The 20,442-nt window shown below is 46.6% G+C and overlaps 1 protein-coding gene across 3 annotated transcripts; it reads left to right on the forward strand.

Annotated features, from left to right (window-relative positions):
• Nucleotides 1-10,779: 10,779 nt before the first annotated feature.
• LOC125550498 (uncharacterized) lies at nucleotides 10,780-19,828 on the forward strand. 3 transcript variants are annotated; one of them, XM_048713557.2, is made up of 9 exons: nucleotides 10,780-10,984; nucleotides 12,141-13,604; nucleotides 13,699-13,845; nucleotides 16,999-17,094; nucleotides 17,202-17,894; nucleotides 18,494-18,948; nucleotides 19,037-19,135; nucleotides 19,227-19,373; nucleotides 19,475-19,828. In XM_048713557.2, the coding sequence occupies exons 4-9, from the start codon at nucleotides 17,034-17,036 to the stop codon at nucleotides 19,610-19,612; spliced, it is 1,593 nt and encodes a 530-aa protein (XP_048569514.1). In that variant the 5' UTR covers nucleotides 10,780-10,984; nucleotides 12,141-13,604; nucleotides 13,699-13,845; nucleotides 16,999-17,033; the 3' UTR covers nucleotides 19,613-19,828. The 3 variants fall into 3 exon arrangements, with proteins under 3 accessions (XP_048569514.1, XP_048569467.1, XP_048569496.1); XM_048713510.2 differs by lacking the exons at nucleotides 12,141-13,604; nucleotides 13,699-13,845 and having other exon boundaries at nucleotides 16,999-17,115; XM_048713539.2 differs by lacking the exons at nucleotides 12,141-13,604; nucleotides 13,699-13,845.
• The last annotated feature ends 614 nt before the right edge of the window (nucleotides 19,829-20,442 follow it).

A 20,442-nucleotide genomic window follows, 5' to 3' on the forward strand; every position in this document is an offset into this window, starting at 1 on the left:
CGCCGCAGGAGGGGCCCGGCCGGCCGCCGTTTTCGTGTCGTCCCTCTCCATTTCCTCTGATGGAGTCGATCCCCACCTCGTCCTCTTGCCATGGATGCCGGTATTGCCCCCGTTCTCATTCTCTCTTTGCTTAGATCTTGCATCTAGTTTTTAGGGGCAATAGGCATTGTTCTTCTTGTCTTTTGGCTAAGGCAAGGCTTGAGTAGGATGGAGATGGCTTCTAGGCTCTGTGGATTGAAGTTTGGTAGGCTTATTTTTGAATTTGGCATCTCCGGTAGTGCCGGATCTGACCACGGTAGTGAAGAACCACCGTTCCCCATCTGGCGCGGTACTACCGCTCGCCTCGAGCGGTACTACCGCTCTTGTTTCACGCTACTACCGCTGGGGCGGTACTGCCACTGGTTGGTCGCAGTACTACCGTTGTATGCCCAGTTCCGTCTTTTTCCTACCACGCTTTGCTCCTTGTTGTTTTGTTTGGTGGCTTATGCTCTTTTCTTTCATGTGTTTCTTCTGGTCGTGTGTTTGGTTCCAGGTGATGATCATCTTGAGCAACAGGTCCGCCGTGTCAACCCCGGGCGTGCAACGTCAAAGCGCTACCGCACCTCTGAGCCAGCAGGTGGTTCCTCTAGTACTCAACCGCCACCAGCAGGCGCAACCTCAAGTGCTCCACCACCACCTCAGAAGTCAAAGAGATCCGCCAACAAGCCAAAGGGAAAGACTGTGACTGAGATGACTGCCAAGGAGTTTTGGGCAAAGCGTCACCGCAACCCCTATGAGGAAGACCAAGATCCCACTTTGGTCAACCGCCCGTTCTGGAACCGCTTTCAGTTTTCCATCTATTTTGATGTGATCAAGGCCAAGAAGAATCTCTATGTTGATGTACGCTCCATCGACACAGATGCTATGGAGAAGGACCCTGAGTACTTTGGCAAAGCCCTTCAGATGTGTTCTCAGCTGAACATTCTCAGAATCATGCAGTTCAATAAGGATTTTGATGCAGATTTGGTGGCTCAATTCTTTGCTACCGTTCATCTTCGAACTGATGCCGACAGGACTCTAACTTGGATGACCAATGGCAAGTTGCTTTCCGTCAAGTGGCAGGCCTTCATGGAGTTACTTGATGTGGAAGATCACGGGCTTGAGACTCCAGTCGGCTTCCGCCCTCACCGCAATGCTACATCCACTCACAAGCAATCCCTTTGGCCCTATTATACTGTGAAGGTTAACCCAATGACTAAGAAGGAAACCTATGAGCTGTCTGCCTATCTGGACATCCTTCATCGTGTCTTCCGTGAGACTCTCTTCCCTCGCATCGGGAATCTGGATATGGTCCACTCCTATCTCGTGGACATGCTTCTTTTCTGCCAGCATGAGAAGGAAGCAAACACTCGAGAGAGCCTAGACATTTCTCATGTTATGTGGTCTGAACTTCTCTCTGCCGTTTCTGAGCGCAAGTGCCCGATATATGGTCCATTCATCATGAGGCTCATTGAGAAGGCCTAGGCACGTGTCTATCCCAGAGTGATGTTGGAAACTGGAGAATTGGTTTCTCTTGAGATCAATAGTCTGAGGAAGAAGGACAATTGGGGCACCCCAGCGCCTAAACCCGGGGGTCCATCTACTGCTGCTGACATGGAGACCGAGGGTGGGGCTGCGGCCGGTGATCACGAGGAGGAATTTGGGCCCTCTAGTGCAGAACCTTCTTGGGCAAAGAAGTTTAAACGCAAGATGAAGAAGCTTTTCTGCATGGAGTCTCATGGTCAGTACATGACTCATGTGGCTGAGAAGCAGGCCAGGGTGCGTCACAAGGAGCTCATGCGTCACCTGGGTGCGACCGTTGCCAGTGGTTCTGAGGGGCAGATCACTAAAGAGGAGGAATGGATTCACCAGCATTGCCCTTGGACCGATTCAGACGCCGAGCAGTTTCCGACCGACGACGGAGGTGCAGACGATCACGCTGAGATGTGATGTTCGAGATTCTCAGCTTGCCATCACTTGGAGTCGTAGCAATGCTCTTTGCCCTTTTGGTGTCTCGATGCCAAAGGGGGAGAGAGTTTAGGGATTTGTGTTGTTGCCATGTTGCGAGTGTGTCTTTGTGGTTTGTGGTGTCTTGTGTTTTCTCGTTGTCTTTGTTTGGTTTGGTTTGGTGCCAGTGAGACCTAAGTTCTAGTCATATGGTGTGAGACATAGCTACCCTATCGTTACCTTATTATCTATGTCTATTCAGTACTGTAGTATCTTATGAATTGCATGCTTATCTTGTTTTATACCCTGCTCTCATATATCCTGTGCTTAGAATTTTTGGACTATAAAATATAGGGGGAGTGTTGAACCGAATGTGTGTGTCTTGCATTCCAAAGGCACTACTAACTAGGTGCACACATTCAGGGGGAGCCCGTCTATATTTTCTAGTTCTAAGTATCCTTACTTTTATGTCTTTTCCCTATGCAAATCCCTGGTTGTCATCAATCCACCAAAAAGGGGAGATTGTTAAGGCATATCTCTCTCGATGTAGTTTTGGTGATTGATGACAACATATTTGCGGACTAACCTTGTGCGTTTAGCGTTTCAGAGATTCATCCTTTGGCTCGAGACGATTTCTCTCCCCTCGGACTGTTTTTCAAGACGGTGTAGCTCTTTGGTTTCTTGTTGGTGGACTGGTTTCTTAGGAGTCACCGTACTATCAAGAGGGGGTCCGATTTGGTTTGGCTAGGGTGGAATCATCACGTACACTTTTGTTTCACACCCTCTGGGCCTTCCAGCGTCATTGGAGGTCTTTTACCTTGCAGAATGAGCTGTCTTTAGCCCCAGCGGTAGTACCGCGGTGCCCAGCGGTAGTACCGCTTGTGGTCCTCAGTGGCAGTACCGCTGCGGTACCGGGCCACTACCGCCTTGACTCGAGGGGGGCATTTCTCGTGTCGGGTTGAGCGGCACCTGCAGCGGTTGTAGGTGCAGTAGTACCGCTCCAGAGCGGTAGTACCGCCCTGCCACCGCGGCAGTACCGTGCTAAGCCCGTACGGCAGTACCGCGCTGGGCTAGTCCCTCCTCTGTCTTCTAGTCCTCTCTGCTGGGCGGTAGTACCGTAGGGGGGAGCGGTAGTACCGTTGGGTCCAGCGGTAGTACCTACCGCCCTCTACGGGGCTGTTTAGTGGGGTAACGGTTGGATTGTTACCCCCACTATAAAAGGGGGTCCCCTTCTTCCCCGTTGACCCACCTCTTCCCCCTCAAGCTCCATTAATGCTCCAAGCTCCATTTTCGCCCGATCTCTCTCTCTAGCCAATCAAACTTGTTGATTTGCTCGAGAGTGGTTGAGAAGGCCCCGATCTACACTTCCACCAAGAGATATTTGATTCCCCTACCTATCCCTAGCGGATCTTGTTACTCTTGGGTGTTTGAGCACCCTAGGCGGTTGAGGTCACCACGGAGCCATAGTCCATTGTGGTGAAGCTTCGTGGTATTGTTGGGAGCCTCCGATTAAGTTGTGGAGATTGCCCCAACCTTGTTTGTAAAGGTCCGGTTGCCGCCTCCAAGGGCACCAATAATGGAATCACGGCATCTCGCATTGTGTGAGGGCGTGAGGAGAATATGGTGGCCCTAGTGGCTTCTTGGGGAGCATTGTGCCTCCACACCGCTCTAACGGAGACGTACTTCCCCTCAAAAGGAAGGAACTTCGGTAACACATCCTCGTCTTCACCGGGTCCACTCTTGGTTATTATCTCTTACCTTTACTTGTGCAAGCTCATTAGTGTTCCTTCTCTTACTTGCGTGTTTGTTCGTTGTTATTGCATCATATAGGTTGCTCACCTAGTTGCACATCTAGACAACCTACTTTGATGCAAAGTTTAATTTGGTAAAGAGAATTTAAAAATTGTTAGTTGCCTATTCACCCCTCCCCCCTCTAGTCAACCATATCGATCCTTTCACCTGCAAAAACAAGTTAGTCGTCCTCTACTTTGTTTTTGCAAGTTTTACGTGGCTGCTACGGGCTTCTAGCAAGAACCGTTCTTACCTACGCATCAAAACCACAACGATTTTTTGTCAAGTGTGTTGTTTTAACCTTCAACAAGGACCGGCCGTAGTCAAACTCGATTCAACTAAAGTTGGAGAAACAGGCTCCCGCCAGCCACCTATGTGCGAAGCACGTCGGTAGAACCAGTCTCATGAACGCGGTCATGTACTGTCGGTCCAGGCCGCTTCATCCAACAATACCGCCGAATCAATGTAAGACGTTGGTGGTAAGTAGTATGATTATTATCGCCATAACTCTTGTGTTCTACTCGTGCATATAACGTCTTCGCATAGACCTGGCTCTGATACCACTGTTGGGGAACGTAGTAATTCAAAAAAAAATTACGATCACGCAAGATCTAACTGGGAGATGCATAGCAACGAGAGGGGAGAGTGTGTCCATGTACCCTTGTAGACCGAAAGAGGAAGCGCTTAGTAACGCGGTTGATGTAGTCGAACGTCTTCACGATCCAACCGATCCAAGTACCGAACGTACGGCACCTCCGTGTTCAGCACGCGTTCAGCACGATGACGTCCCTCGATCTCTTGATCTGGACGAGGGAGATTTCCATCAGCACGACGGCGTGGTGTCAGTGATGATGAAGTTACTAGCGCAGGGCTTCACCTAAGCACTACGACGATATGACCGATGTGTTAAACTGTGGAAGGGGGCACCGCACACGGCTAAGAGATTGTCTGTTGTCCTTTGGGGTGCCCCCGCCTCCGTATATAAAGGGGGGAGGAGGAAGTGGCCGGCCAAGGGGGGCGCGCCATGGGGGGAGTCCTACTTGGACTCCTAGTCCAAGTAGGATTCGCCCCCCCTCCTTCCTTCCACCGGAGAGGAAAAAGGGGAAGGGAGAGAGAGGGAGAAGGAAAGAGGGGGGACGCCCTCTCCCCTAGTCCAATTCGGTTTGGGCAAGAGGGGGGCGCGCGCCTCCCCACGTGGCATTCCTTCTCTCCTCCAATATGGCCCAATAGGCCCAATACTTCCCCCGGGGGGTTCCGGTAACCCCTCGATACTACAGTAAAATATACGAACCACTCGGAACCATTTCGATGTCCGAATATAACCTTCCAATATATGAATCTTTACCTCTCACCATTTTGAGACTCCTCATCATGTCTGTGATCTCATCCGGGACTCTGAACAAACTTCGGTCATCAAATCACATAACTCATAATACAAATCGTCATCAAACGTTAAGCGTGCGAACCCTAGGGGTTCGAGAACTATGTAGACATGACCGAGACACATCTTCGGTCAATAACCAATAGCGGAACTTGGATGCTCATATTGGCTCCTACATATTCTACGAAGATCTTTATCGGTCAAACCGCATAACAACATATGTCATCCCCTTTGTCATCGGTATGTTACTTGCCCGAGATTCGATCGTTGGTATCATCATACCTAGTTCAGTCTCGTTACCGGCAAGTCTCTTTACTCGTTCCGTAATGCATCATCCCGTAACTAACTCATTAGTCACATTGCTTGCAAGGCTTATAGTGATGTGCATTATCGAGAGGGCCCAGAGATACCTCTCCGATACTCGGAGTGACAAATCCTAATCTTGATCTATGTCAACTCGACAAACACCATCGAAGACACCTGTAGAGCATCTTTATAATCACCCGGTTACATCGTGACATTTGATAGCACACAAAGTGTTCCTCCGGTATTCGGGAGTTGCATAATCTCATAATCAGAGGAATATGTATAAGGCATGAAGAAAGCAATAGCAATAAAACTAAACGATCATAATACTAAGCTAACGGATGGGTATTGTCCATCACATCATTCTCTAATGATGTGATACCGTTCATCAAATAACAACACATGTCTATGGTCTGGAAACATAACCATCTTTGATTAACGAGCTAGTCAAGTAAAGGCATACTAGGGACACTTTGTTTGTCTATGTATTCACACATGCACTAAGTTTCCGGTTCATACAATTCTATCATGAATAATAAACATTTATCATGATATAAGGAAATATAAATAATAACTTTATTATTGCCTCTAGGGCATATTTCCTTCAAGGGTATGATTTGTTCATCCCTCATTTACTCGTTCATGTGTTAGCCGTACATGCTATGTTCATAGATGTTTTGATTCTATGTACTGTAAGTGCTCACATGCTTAGGTATCAGTTTGAGTTGCTGATACGTCTCCAACGTATCTATAATTTTTGATTGTTCTATGCTATTATATATTCTGTTTTGGATGTTTAATGGGCTTTATTATACACTTTTATATTATTTTTGGGACTAACCTATTAACCCAAGGCCCAGTGCAAATTGCTGTTTTTTTGCCTATTTCAGTGTTTCGCAGAAAAGGAATATCAAGCGGAGTCCAAACGGAATGAAACCTTCGGGAGCGTGATTTTTGGAACAAACGTGATCCAAAGGACTTGGAGTGGACATCAAGAAACAACCGAGGAGGCCACGAGGCAGGGAGGCGCGCCTGCCCCCTGGGCGCGCTCCCACCCTCGTGGGCCCCTCGTGGCTCTCCTGACTGACTTCCTTAGCCTATATATACTTATATACCTTGAAAATATTCAGGAGCACCACGAAACCCTATTTCCACCGCCACAACCTTCTGTACCCATGAGATCCCATCTTGGGGCCTTTTCCGGTGCTCCGTCGGAGGGGGCATCGATCACGGAGGGCTTCTACATCAACACCATAGCCTCTCCGATGATGTGTGAGTAGTTTACCTCAGACCTTCGGGTCCATAGTTATTAGCTAGATGGCTTCTTCTCTCTCTTTAGATCTCAATACAAAGTTCTCCTCGGTCTTCTTGGAGATCTATTTGATGTAACTCTTTTTGCGGTGTGTTTGTCGAGATCCGATGAATTGTGGGTTTATGATCAAGATTATCTATGAACAATATTTGAATCTCCTCTGAATTCTTGTATGTATGATTTGTTATCTTTGAAAGTCTCTTCGAATTGTCTGTTTGGTTTGGCCTACTAGATTGATCTTTCTTGCAACGGGAGAAGTTCTTAGCTTTGGGTTCAATCTTGCGTTGCTCGATCCCAGTGACAGAAAAGGAAACGACACGTATTGTATTGTTGCCATCGAGGATAAAAAGGTGGGGTTTATTTCATATTGCTTGAGTTTATCCATCTACATCATGTCATCTTACCTAATGCGTTACTCTGTTCTTATGAACTTAATACTCTAGATGCATGCTGGATAGCAGTCGATGTGTGGAGTAATAGTAGTAGATGCAGGTAGGAGTCGGTCTACTTGTCACGGACATGATTCCTATATACATGATCATGCCTAGATATTCTCATAATTATTCGCTTTTCTATCAATTGCTCGACAGTAATTTGTTCATCCACCGTAATACTTATGCTATCTTGAGAGAAGCCACTAGTGAAACCTATGGCCCCCGGGTCTATTCTTCATTATATTAATCTCCCGTCAACAAGTTATTTCTGGCACTATTTATTTTGCAATCTTTACTTTTAATCTTTATCATAAAAATACCAAAAATATTATCTTATCATCTCTATCAGATCTCACTTTTGCAAGTGGCCGTGAAGGGATTGACAACCCCTTTATCGCGTTGGTTGCAAGGTTCTTATTTATTTGTGTAGGTACGAGGGACTTGCGTGTGGCCTCCTACTAGATTGATACCTTGGTTCTAAAAAACTGAGGGAAAAATACTTATGCTACTTTGCTGCATCACCCTTTCCTCTTCAAGGGAAAACCATCACATGCTCAAGAGGTAGCAGTTGCATACTGTGATTGCCAGATTTACTGTTTACGTATGGGTTAGTCTAATCGAAAAGGTGTTAATATTTCCAGCAAACTTAATACTACGTTTAGGCGGTTGAAACTTAATATTGTAAGTTGAGGCGATCCATATGAAACTTGATAATAAAACTTAAAAGAAACTTGGCAAAAGAGATTTTCTCTCTCTCTAAGAGCAATTCCAACGCGCCGACCCAAATGGACTGTGCTTTTATCCGCTTGGGTCGGCCGCCCGCTCAGCGTCCGCCCTATTTGAGATTTGGGTCGGCCGTGCACCCAACGCGCCGACCCATTTCATGTCCGCACACAATTTTTTTTAAAAAGGCCCGCGGCCATGTTGTCGCCCGAAAGTTCATGCCGGCACCATGCCAGGGCCGGCATACAAATGCCAGCTTCAGAAAACACCGCACAATTCGGCTGGCGCACTTGCCAGCACCCGGCACACATGCCAACACACAAAAAAGGGGCGGGAGTTCGACCACACCATCACGATCGTGGTCATGCCAGCATACTTGCCGGCATGCAAAAAAGGATGGCGCTCGCTGCCATTGGTCACTCGTCGTCGAACTTGAGCATGTTGGCATGCATCTTCTTGAACCACGACCTCTTCCTTGGCGGCACGGTGTTGAGATCCACCTTCATGATCTCCACCACGGTCATCATGCTTGCAAGAACCACTTCTTTCGCCTTGCTCTTGGCGTTGGCGGCCTCGCTCTCTAGCATCTTGGCTTGCTTCTTCGCCTCCATCTCAAGCATCTTGACTTGCTTCTCTACATCCATCTCAAGCCTCCTCCTTTTGATCTCCATGAAGGCGTTAATTTGTTCTTCTTTGTATCATCGATGCTCCTCCTCCCTTGAGTCCTTCTTGCTCATCATGCCCCCCAGGCTTGCGATCAAGGCGTTGGACGCCGCATCCCGCTTGTCCTCCTTCTTGGAGTTGGTCTCCCCCCACGGCCGTGCCTTCTCGCCATCCCCAACCTCCTCCACGGCTTGCTTCCCCCCACACGACTTGAGGGCTGCATATTGTGCCTTGAACTTCTCCTCGTCTTTGATGACCCTAAAGCAATGGGATAGGTTGAAGCACTTGCCATTGTGTTGGATCTTGAATGCCACTAAAGCTTGAAATGCCTACAAATGTATTTCATGCAAGCATATTGGCAAATGGTATGGAAATGGACACGCAAGCATAAACAGAATGACACAAAAGAGGGCGGCTTGCTAGCATACCATGTCTTGCATGCCAATGCCGCTCATGGGCCGGGCCCTGACGCTCTCAAGAGTAGCACAAAACTTGTTGCACTCTTGTTGGATCACCCTCCACCGCTTCGAAATGGACACCCACCCGCGCGTGCTTATTATTTGGTACGGCGGAAACTTCTTGCGCTCATGGAACTCACGGTGGACACGAATCCAAAAGGTTGATGCCTTTTGTTTGGCGCCCGTCTTGGGGTCTTGCCCAATGTCTCCCCAGCACTCACAAGGAAGCTTGTCCTCGGCCGCCGTGTATGCCTTCGTCCGCTTGCTCTTGCGCTCCGGCTTCGCCCCGGTGGCTTGGTTGGCGAGCTCGTCCTCAAACAAAGGCTCCCTTTGATGTCGCACTTGTCCTCTTACTCTTTCCCCTAGTCCTTCGAAAACTTGTGGCCGAGTGGGAAGCCGTCCAGGTCCAGGCCGACCTGATCATGCATGAAGGCCACCTGATCTTGATCAAAGGTGGACGGCATGAACGACCCTCAACCGTCTTGGGTTTGTGTTTTGTCGGGATCGTAGCCAGCCCCGGCGGCACCGCCAGCGGCCGGCGCACCACCCTCAAAGATGATGTTCTGCATGTAGTCATTGTCGCCGGAGGCCGGTATTCCGTCGCATAGGTTGCGCACGCCCGGCAGCACGTCAGCTGGCATGTGCCATGCGCGTTTCCTCGCGCCTCCGGATGACGAGCCACCGGCCACCGGTGTGGCCTCGAGGTCGATGGGCGCGGGCGCGAGCGTGGAAGGCGCCACCACGCTCACCTCGGGCGAGCACTCCCTGGAGAGGCGGGAGGCCTGCGGGTAGACGTGGAAGCCGGGCATCGGGGTGCAAGCCGACGCGTGGGGCGAGTCGGGCAGCACCATCCGAGGGAACACGGATGAGCCGGTGCTGGACGTGTCCACGACGCCGTTGATGAGGCCGTGTTGGCTAGGGTTTAACCCTAGCATATAGAGCGCCTCCCTCATTGCCGCCACGACGCGGGCGTTAGTGACCTCCTGCTGCGCGGCAGCGGCGACGGCGGCCGCCGCGATGGCTTCGTCCCTCGCGTCCACCGCATGCCTCCGCCCCTTCTACTTTGTTTGACTCCCTTGCTCGTTGTTCGGGCGTCAGTATCTTCTTCGGCTTGGGCGCGACGACGGTCTTGCATGGGGCGCGAGGCTTCCCTTTGTCGGAGGGGCCGGTCGTCATGCCGGACGAGACGAGGGACACAAGGCCGACAACAGCATCGAGGTCGTCATCCATGGCGGGCGGCGGGAGCGCGCGCGGGCAGGTTTTTGATGGGAAATGATGGAGGCTGCCACCGACCAGCGGGCCAGGGGAAGGAGAAGGCGAGCGCACGCGCGTCCGTCTCATGTCCGTGCCGACGCAAATCCGGCTCAAAAATGAATCGGGAATGGGTCGACGCGTTGGGCCGACTTTTATGTCCGTGCCTATCCAAACAAACGCCGACGGATGAAATGGGTTGCCCTGTTCGAGTTGCTCTAAGAAGAGAGAGAGGCGGTTCCGAAGATTGGTCTAGACTCGGCCCACACCGCGCTCCTTCCCGCACCACAACAATGACACGTGGGCCCGTCGGCTCCCAGGCACGAAAAACACATTTAATTGTCCTCCAATCACCCGTCCAAAAACAACTCTAAACTCGAAAGGAAGAAAAGCACGCTAACTTTCACAGACAAGTGGCCCCACCCCTCAACCAACTAAATATTCTTCCTCCCCCCTTCCCCTTATAAATACCGTCGGGCCCCTTGCCTTTTCCCCCGAAGAAGCAGACCACCACCACCTCATTCAATCAGCAGTCCTCATTTTATCAGAGGGGGAAGGGAGGAAGCGGTTGCGTGTTCGCGGAGAAGCAGAGACCAAACCCTCTCCTCCTCGCGCGGGCACCGGGCGGAGAGGGAGGAGGGGCGCGCGGAGGACGAAGGCCGCCAGCAGCCAGCCGCGTCGACCCGAGCCGCCGGCCAAGGTAATACCGCCTCCTCCGATCCCCAAACCCCGCTCAATCCCGTCGCGTGCCGCCGATTCGGCGCGGGGAGTAGATTGATTGATTCAATTGGGAGTGTCCTGGCCGGGGACTACGTTTCCTGCGGTTGATCGGCCACCGCAGGTGGGTTCTGGGGCTGCTGCGGGATAGGGGAGAGATTTGAGGCCGAATTTCGGGGGGGGGGGGGGGGGGGGGGGGATTTGAGGCGGTGCTCTTTCAATTGGCGGGATGAGCGTGGTTTTAGGCGGTACGATTGGTTGATTCTGCTCCCGGACTGTGCTGAGCTCCTGGGGTTGTGCGGTTTAGGCTGGGAGTCAGGGTCGGTCTCCGTGAATGCGCAATGTCCCCCTCTTAATGTGCTGTAATCTCTCTGTCACAGCTCGTTTGGTTCTGTACCCTCTGACTCGTTGATCTCATACAAGCCGGCGACTCTGATCACCTTTTGTTGGTACAGTTGATTTTGCATGATACTTGCTTCAGCCGTCTCCTTGCCCTTGACCCTGTATTTTCACCATGGTACCGTTTATGACCTTTCGGGGAAACAGAACGCTGCCGAAGAACAATATCATGCTTCAGCTTCTGATTCTGGCGATGTGTTACTTCACTACTTGACGTCAGGCCTTCAGTCTGACTTCTGGTTGGTTCAGTGACCCAATTAGAATTAGACCGAGCTTTTAATATCGGGCTAGTTGTGCCAGGAAAAAAACAAGCTCTGTAAACATGAATGCTCCTAATCTATTCCAACCTCACTACCCAGGCGGCCAGGCTTGTATTGTCTCTTGTTTGTAACTCATCACTGGTTGATGTCAACACATGCTGTGCTGTGAATGGTCAATTGGTCATACTCGCCCAATGGTTGGTTTACACAATCGCATTCCATCCATCTACTTGCTTGTGGTCGTCTCTTTGAACCTTTGCATCTATTATATCCTTGGGTAGGTTGGCCATTATCCACTAAGAAGCACGGATACGGGGGCAAAGATACGCATGCGGGGAGTCCCCGCCGGGGACACGGGATGCTGCATTTTCCAGAAACAGCCATTCGGGCGAGTACATTATGAAATAAAATAAAAAATGTCATGTAATATACAGTTAATACAAAATTAATGAGAAATACTGCCCCAATCGGGGAATACAGAGGAAGAGGATACTAAGGATCTACGGCACGAAGACCAGGCCGCCCTTCACTCTCACCTACAAACGATTGGCTACCGGCGGTGGCGCTCCGAGATGCCATCCTACCTAACAGCAAGCAGCCAAGCAGCAATCATTCAACAGTAGCACAAGCATTCAAGGTCAAGCGAGCAGCAGGAACACAAGGATTCAAAGAGCAGCACAACATAGGTAGCAAGCAGCAGCAGATCAGGTATTCAAAGAGCAGCAGCAGCTCAATGGAAGAAAATCAGAAAAAAATATGAAAAGGTTGGAGAGGCTGCCGGGATTGGGAACTTGGTTACCTGCCGTTGGGAGGAGAGGCTGCTGGAGCTGGGTAGCAGTCGCTGGTAGAGTCCAGGCGTCGACGGTGGCAGCAGCGAGTCCAGGAGGCGGCGGTGGCGGCCCATTGGCTGCTGCCTGCGAGGCTGTGGGCAGCTTGTTCTTTTGTGGAGAGCGTGCGTGCGACACCTGCAAAATAGGGTTTGGTGTTGGGCTGTAGCTGTTTTTCGGCTGACTGTGTCCCCAATGTATCATGCACGTATCCCAGCCGTGCCCCTGTATTTTTATTTTTTTTAATTCGCAAATTGTGGGATACTGTGGGATACGTGTATCCTGGCGTATCCTCGTATCCTGGCGTGTCAGGACGGCCAATGGGCAAGTTTCGCTGTATCAATCCTTCTTAGATTACCCAGGTACATTATTCAGTTGATGCTGCCAGATAGGATGGCTAGTTGATCATGTTTGACGAGTAAAGTGTATTTTCACCGTTCTTCTTAGTTCCTACTCTTTCAGTTCATGAAACCTGTATGTATTTGACCTGCCCACTAAAGCCCTTGGAAATTTTCTTGATTCCTACCTAAAAATACATTCATGAAATGAGTTGTTTGTGCTCCCAGTTCGACATCAGGCAACTCTTTTGTTTCTATTTATTTGTTTTTTGCTAGCAGTTTTTTTTCCTGGATAACAGAAACCGGTAAAAATGTACTCTCAAAACCATCCACACACCATGTAATACGAGCTATCTGAATTTTGATCATTTATGTTTGATTTTTGTTGCTCAAAAATCAGGTCAGCGCTCACAATTTCTTGTATATGTGAGAATGAAGAGTAAGAATGCTGCATCTAAATTTATATAATGGAAATATAGTTTATGCTGTCTCTAAGTGATCACAGAAAAAGATCATGTGATATGTATAACTCGTGCTAGATCTCAGCCTTCAAGTGTACCTTCATCGTGTGATGCTATTACCGTTAGATCATGGAAGGTACTCTTCCATTGTGCCATCGACACTGGTTGTTTATATGTTCCACCCAACAGAGCATACAAGTTGTACAGCCTTGGATTATTCTTAGAGGCAGAAATGCTTTATATGTTAAGAGCACACCACTGGTGTCCTTTCCTTTGATGATTATGCATGAAATTCTACATCACTTGCTGCATCTTCAGGTATTTATTTTTGATGTTTTAAGCACCATCTATAAAGTATTTTATATAGTCAGCAATGGCAAACAAACCGTTATTTCTTATGGTGGAAATGCAGGTTAGAGTGAGATTCGGCTTCCAAAATAGCCACATTCTTCAAAGCAGCGATTAAGATTTGTTAGAGTTGGAGTTCAATATTTGGGGCCATGATTCCATTTCGTTGTTTGTTTGACTTCAACTTGGGCAATTGTGGGAATTAGGTTGGGTAAGCAATTGCCGTTTTCTCCAATTATCTGATGACCTGGTACCCAGGTTAGTGAATAGTTTGAGAAATAATATAGTTACAGATTTAAGCTGATAACTAAGTTAGAAGCTAGCCTTGTGCTAAACTTTATTCCATGGGTGCCACCGCCTTTTTCGTGGTCACAAACCCTTAACATGGGTACTGCCATTCATACTACCTTGCCTTTAGCTTCGATGGTTTTTTTTTTGGCCTTTCTTTCTCTAGCTCCTCCAGCTTATTTGCTGTTCCTACTAAGCCTTGAAACAAGGGAAGTTTATTTATTGTGGAGGATGATAGCTTTAGATCCTTCGAAATATTAGTATAGTCAAAAGTCTTGTTTCCCTGTGCGTAAATACCTTTTCATTTGGACTGAGCTACTAATAATATTGCAGGTACTAGTTGATCCTGCGAAGTAAAGGAAAATTTTATTTTCTTTCTTGACTTGATTTACCAAAATCAAGCTCACATTAAGGTCAAACAATTGGGCACATTGGGCTCCTTGATTCATTTTGCGAGTACTATGTGCTGACTGCTGCAGTCAAATGGAAGAGCTCTTCAGTTGACATGTGATTTGAGAACCTATTTAGCCTCAGAAAGAGCATATGCTCAAATCAATGTATTTTGTCCTTAGCGTGAGGGAAGGTGATACCTATCGCAAGATCTTAAGCATACAAGTCAGGCCTTCCAATGCGGTTTCTGGAAGTGGTACCTCTTCTGGGAACTGGACAATTATACCTAACTGCTGCCACACTTAGCACATAGTATGTTTAGATTACTGTGGTGTGTTCCATGAACTTCATGGACTAAGTACGTTGGTGATGGTATATGAACCAGTGCCCATTGTTAACCTGCATAGAAGGATTTCATGATCACTTGGAGTATTAATTGGAGCAGTGCAAGCATGCACTTCATACAAGAACCATCAATTTGCTTGTCATGGTTTGGATGGTTAATTTACCAATAGATGGGTGTAAAATCTGGAAAAGGAACGTAAGACCTAATGGTTCCTACCAAAGTAGTTGATCTGAAGGTGCTTTTCCAAGAAGAAATCAGCTTAAGACGTAGAACTGGCTGTGGTGAGGGTAGGTGTACCCTTGAAACAAGCTCAGTTATTGTGTTGAGAGAATGTATTTGCAGATAGCCATTTGATGGGAAAATGAAAGGAGAGAAAGGCTAGTCAAACATAAATCAATTGATGTTGGAAACAAGATGCATCTACATATAAGCAGAACAAAAGGGCACACCAGCTTCATGGAGGAACCAATATCACACATATGTTATCTATTTAAATGGGCCATGTTTCTACATGACATGCTATGTCCACTGCCTTGACGATATTTCCGGCTCGTCTGGAGCTGATAGCTAGCATTACCCTTATGTCTTAGACATCCAATTATTTTACATTTTGATAGTATTATGTACACTATCCATCTCTCCCCTTGATGTAGCTCATTATGACATGAGCTCATCTCATGCTATGTAAAGTTTGAATTTTCAATCAGATAATTCTTATGCTTGCTAGAATGTAAATATGATAACTGTACTATTGGAAGAGTGTTGTCACAAAAAAAATCAGTAATCTCTTTCAACTTCTTTGGCTACTTGTTGTATTATCATTTTTGCAATGCTTGCTGTAGTTTACGCTGTTTGAGATTATTTACCTAGTGCTTGCCAGAGGTTTGGGTGTTATCTTTCTTACCTGTCATGGAAAAATGTATATCAGAAAGCTGTTTTTCTTGCTTCTTACTCAAAAGTACAGGAAATTTGTTTGTGACACAATCCTAATGCTATCCATTGTATATATACTGATATCATGTGCTCTATCACTTTGTTAAAAGACAAATGTGGTCCTCATATGCTACTTATCCTGTGTGAAGTTGGAAATATAATCATATGAAATTGTAAACATAGTGCAAATAGTTGTTTTTGACCTTTTGGTATGAAGTCAAAATATCTTCAACCAGATGTGTTTACATTCCAAAAAAGAAACAGACATGCTTTAATAATTTGCTCACAAATAATCACTAAAATATACTCCCTCCGTTCCACAATACATGCCTTCCATTTGTCAAAATATAGATGTATCTAGACGTGCTTTAGTATATAGGTACATTCATTTTTGGACAAATGGAAGTCAAGTATTTTGGAACGGAGGGAGTACATGCATGCGAGCAACATTTTCTTAAAGTTATCACTTTAACTGACTGCACTTTGTTTCATTTCAAGTTTCTATCCTCCCACCATCTTTCATTATCTTTGAATGCAACCAAAATTCTACCATGGCTGCAAGTAAAATTTATCTGTGGAACTTTGACATGGATTGTAGATGTAATATTATATGTAAGATGGATAGTCTGCAGCTGGAGCAGCATTATCAGCATCATATGGATATACTGCAAATTAGTTCTAAAAATATGCCAATCATTCAGATGCCATTAATATAAAGTTCAAAAGATGAAACTTCAGATTGTTTTAACCAGTCATGTAGTCTGTTGTGATTTTCTTGCCCCTGGTGCTGCCACGACCTTGGCTGTCATTATACTCTGATACTTAACTTGAGTAACAGTGCAGTTTTTTGAGCAGTAACTGTACCTTAACTGATTGGTATGCAAAACCATTGATATTGCTTTCTCTGGTTTAAAAACACAATTCATATTTTGTTGTCAAAATTTGCTCTGGCTTTATCATCTCAGCAGTTTGAGTTCTTTTGCTTTGGCTTCTGATGTTTTCAGCCACATTGAATAGAGAAAATTAGCTCAGTACAGTTTCAAGGCCATATAAATGGGAAACTATCGACTAGTATAAGGATGGCATGTGGTATCTGAGGACATGTCATTAGTTATATATTGGATATATGGATTGTATTTTCCAACTCAGTGATCCCTGTGATGGTACTGAGCTATAATGTCCAATTAAGTAACTGCATTGCCATTTGATGAATCATTTGGCTTTGATTATCTCAGATCCGTGTGACTCTAATCTTACTTCCCACAGTTCTAAGGTCTGAAATGCTTGTATTTTGTCCCTTAAGTTTATGCATTTGTGATGCTTCATGCACTCACTTATAAATGTTATCCCATTTGCAGCTGCAACTTGTTTAACCGAAGTACTAATACTGTGCCTCAAAATTTCCAGATTAAGCAAACATCTGATCAGACTGTACATGAGTCATGGCTGGGCATCATTATCACAATTCCCAGATTTCAAGAATGGATCGTACGAACCAGCCACGTAATGAACCTCCGCCTTTTGGTACATGGACTTAACTAGCACACTGCTTTTTTATTCATGTATCCCAGTTTTGGTGAACTCATTTAGTTGCACCCTGTTTATCTCAGGTCAAAAGTTATTTATGCATCCTAGAGGTGATGCACCTAATGGAGCGGGACCATCAGGTTATGGGGTTACAACTGTGAGATCTAATGAACTTCCATCCTCAAGCTATGCCGGTCAGTCTTATGGTCAGCAGATGGGAGCCCCTGGAACCTTGCATGCTTCCCATGCTGGTTATCCTCCTGCTGGAAGCTCTAGTAGCAGCTATGCACCATACAATACTCAACACGTGCCTTCTTTAAGCTATCCGCATAGATCGGAGGATAGTTTTATTCCTGGAGTCCATGTGGATGACAGAAGGGTTGCACCGAAGCGGAGAAATCCCATCACTCATCCTGTGGATGGTGTAAGTGCTGGAGGCTATTATCCTGGCAGTTCTTCCAATAATCAGTTCTCTGGTTACGTGCCCCTGAATCCTGTTCCTACTCGTGAAACTTGCCCTCCACAAATAAGTTCAAACATGGGTTCCAGCCACTGGAACGATCATCAGTTTCTTAATCATGAAGGATCTCAGAGGAATGTGAGGGGACGCCATGATCATAGTTCTATCCATTCGGAATATAATTCATCTACAGCTTGCCCATCAAGCAGTGTTCATGTGCCACCATACCATCCAAATGCAAATGCTCCTTTTGGAAGTGCACCAGTACAGCGGGAAAGAGCTCCTTTATCTCTACCTCCCAGAATTGTTCCTCCAGGTTAGTTTCAACTTCTGCTGTTCAAGCCCTATAGCCATGCTTCTAATCTGACGTGTTTTCATATTGTTCTACTTCTGCTAAGATTTGGTACAAACTTTTGGGTAGTCAGGTGAAATGATCATATCTTACATGTTTGGACAGAATAGCTCTTTGTATACATGATATACTCCCTCTGTAAAGTAATATAAGACGTTTATAGATCACTAAACTGGTGATCTAAACGTCTTATATTACTTTACAGAGGGAGTAACATTTACAAAAATAGACACGAGGGAGGAAAAGCCTTCTCTGTGTATTCTAATTCCTAAGTTGGAGGTGAGAAATACTGGTTTATTCATCCCACAGGGATCACACCCAGGGAAGCTTAGAGCGCACACAGTGGCCCCACACCACTGAGCTTATTGCTCAGTTCTCAGACTTGTGCCATACCACTAGTTTCAAGCATAGGACTTTCACCAGTTAATACCTACTCCCTCCGTTCCAAAAACTTTATTCCAGTTTAATTGTAATATGGGTTGGTGGTATCCCATTCTCTTGGAATTTGACACTAGTAAAGATTGTCATCAAAGAAGCTAAGAATTTTTTATATCATTTTCCAGGGACAGATGGAAGCACTGGCATAGCATTCAGAGAGAGGCCATTCTATCCTGCTCCACAGAGCACCAACATAAGTGCTCCTGTGCCAACACTTCCTGGTTCTTCTGACGTTGCACCATTTGCTCACATTGGATACACTCCTAGACCAGTTCATCACAACGCTGGCCACAATTATCCACCGCCAGCTTTTACAACTTCTTCCAACTCTGGAGCAGTTCGGTGTGAGCCTGCTAACCCTCGCTATCAACCTGCCATGACCAGCTATCCTCCTGCTACTGCTGCAGCATCATCAAGTGTCCAGCCATTACATGCCGAAGCTGCTGCATCTTTTAGACAGCCTAGGCACGTCTCTGTAGGGCATGGTGGTAGTGCAAGGAGTAGAAGGATGAGGGATTCCTATCATTGTTTTCATCCTTTGATGATTGAGGAGAATAACCTAGGAAGATCGGCAGCTGAGGTAGTTATATGTTTAGTTTTTCTTGTAATTGTTCCAACATTCTATACATTTTGAACTTGCATCTAATTTAGTTACACTCTCTTTGAAGCGTTTTATGATGCTGGACCAGTTGGTCATCCATGAGTCTAGAGAAGCATTAGATCCTCACTGGGACATGAGACTGGACATTGATGACATGAGCTATGAGGTAAGGAGAAAAATAGTTTAGGCTCTTCTTACCTCCTACAGCTGCATCAAAATGTTGAACAAATGTAAACTTTTGATATTGTCATGTACAGGAGCTCCTGGCGTTGGAAGAACGAATTGGCAATGTAAACACTGGCCTGGCTGACGAAAAAATCTCAGGCTGCGTGATGGAGCTAGCCTGTCGTAATTCTGCCCGTACACAGAATGATCAAGACAAGGAAAGATGCATAATTTGCCTGGTAAGATGACACTACTATGTGGAATCATAATTGCCAACAATCTTGTTGCACTGTATTCCTGGTTTGGTAAGTTTGTTCTCATCCGCATGCGCTTGCTGTAGGAGGAATACAAGCACAAGGACTCCCTTGGGAAGCTGAAATGTGGGCATGACTTCCATGCGGGCTGCATCAAGAAGTGGCTGGAGGTGAAGAACGCCTGCCCGGTTTGTAAAGCCGACGCCGCAAATGAAACCACCTGAGGGACCAAGTAGTGCGCCCCTCCACATTTATCATAGTTCAGGAATTTCAGTTATATCTGCTCATTGTGCTGCTCAAGTTGGCTGTGTAAATAATAATTAAAGTCCTAAAGTTAGGATTGTTTTGTGAACTCAAAACATCGTGCCCGATGTAAGTATGAATCTTTAAGCAAGTTATGGATTAATTATCCAAAGCCTCTGATCCCCAGTAATTACCTACTCGCAAGATGTCCCTCCTTTTGCTGTTGACGTCTCGAGTTTCTTCTCATGATTGAGCAGCCGGCCGTTAGGAGGTTGTTGTCCTGCCAGCTTCGCCTCTGCTAGCAAACGGGACGGTTGGGTGTTCGGAATCAGTGATATTACGTCCGAGCTCATCGGGTGGCTTGCTTCTAATTTCTTCATGCCTTGCATGGGTGATGGATGCACCACCCTCCTGACCCAGATGGTTGGGTCCGGTGCTAGCATCATCTGCAAGGTGGTGAACTCATGTGGTGGTGGCCATGGCATGTGATCAGACGGCCCCAAAGGATGTCCTCACGTGAGAGCCGTGAGATAATGGCTCGCCTTACAGCTTCGGCTGAGTGCGATCTTCCAGCCAACGATGGATCGATCGCTGCCCCATAAGCAGTCGTTATGTCCCCTCGGGGATTCATCTCAATAATATATCTCGAGAAGACGAGATCCCAACCCTTCATTTTGAATATTGCACATTTCTGTTTTTTTTTCAGGATTGAATCCTGCACGCTTTTCCTATGGGTTAATTACATTATACTCCCTCTGTTTCAAAATAAGTGTCTCAACTTTGTATTAACTTTAGTACAAAATTACATTAA

Source organism: Triticum urartu, chromosome 1A (assembly GCF_056163025.1).
Source record: "Triticum urartu cultivar PI428250 chromosome 1A, HENAU_Tu73, whole genome shotgun sequence".
In the NCBI taxonomy this organism is placed as follows: domain Eukaryota; kingdom Viridiplantae; phylum Streptophyta; class Magnoliopsida; order Poales; family Poaceae; genus Triticum; species Triticum urartu.

Coding starts and splice junctions, on each gene's coding strand:
- LOC125550498 (XM_048713510.2), top strand. CDS start 17,034: ATGGCTGGGCATCATTATCACAATTCCCAGATTTCAAGAATGGATCGT. Junction 17,116..17,201: donor TAATGAACCTCCGCCTTTTG/GTACATGGACTT, acceptor TGTTTATCTCAG/GTCAAAAGTTATTTATGCAT. Junction 18,949..19,036: donor TAGGAAGATCGGCAGCTGAG/GTAGTTATATGT, acceptor CTCTCTTTGAAG/CGTTTTATGATGCTGGACCA.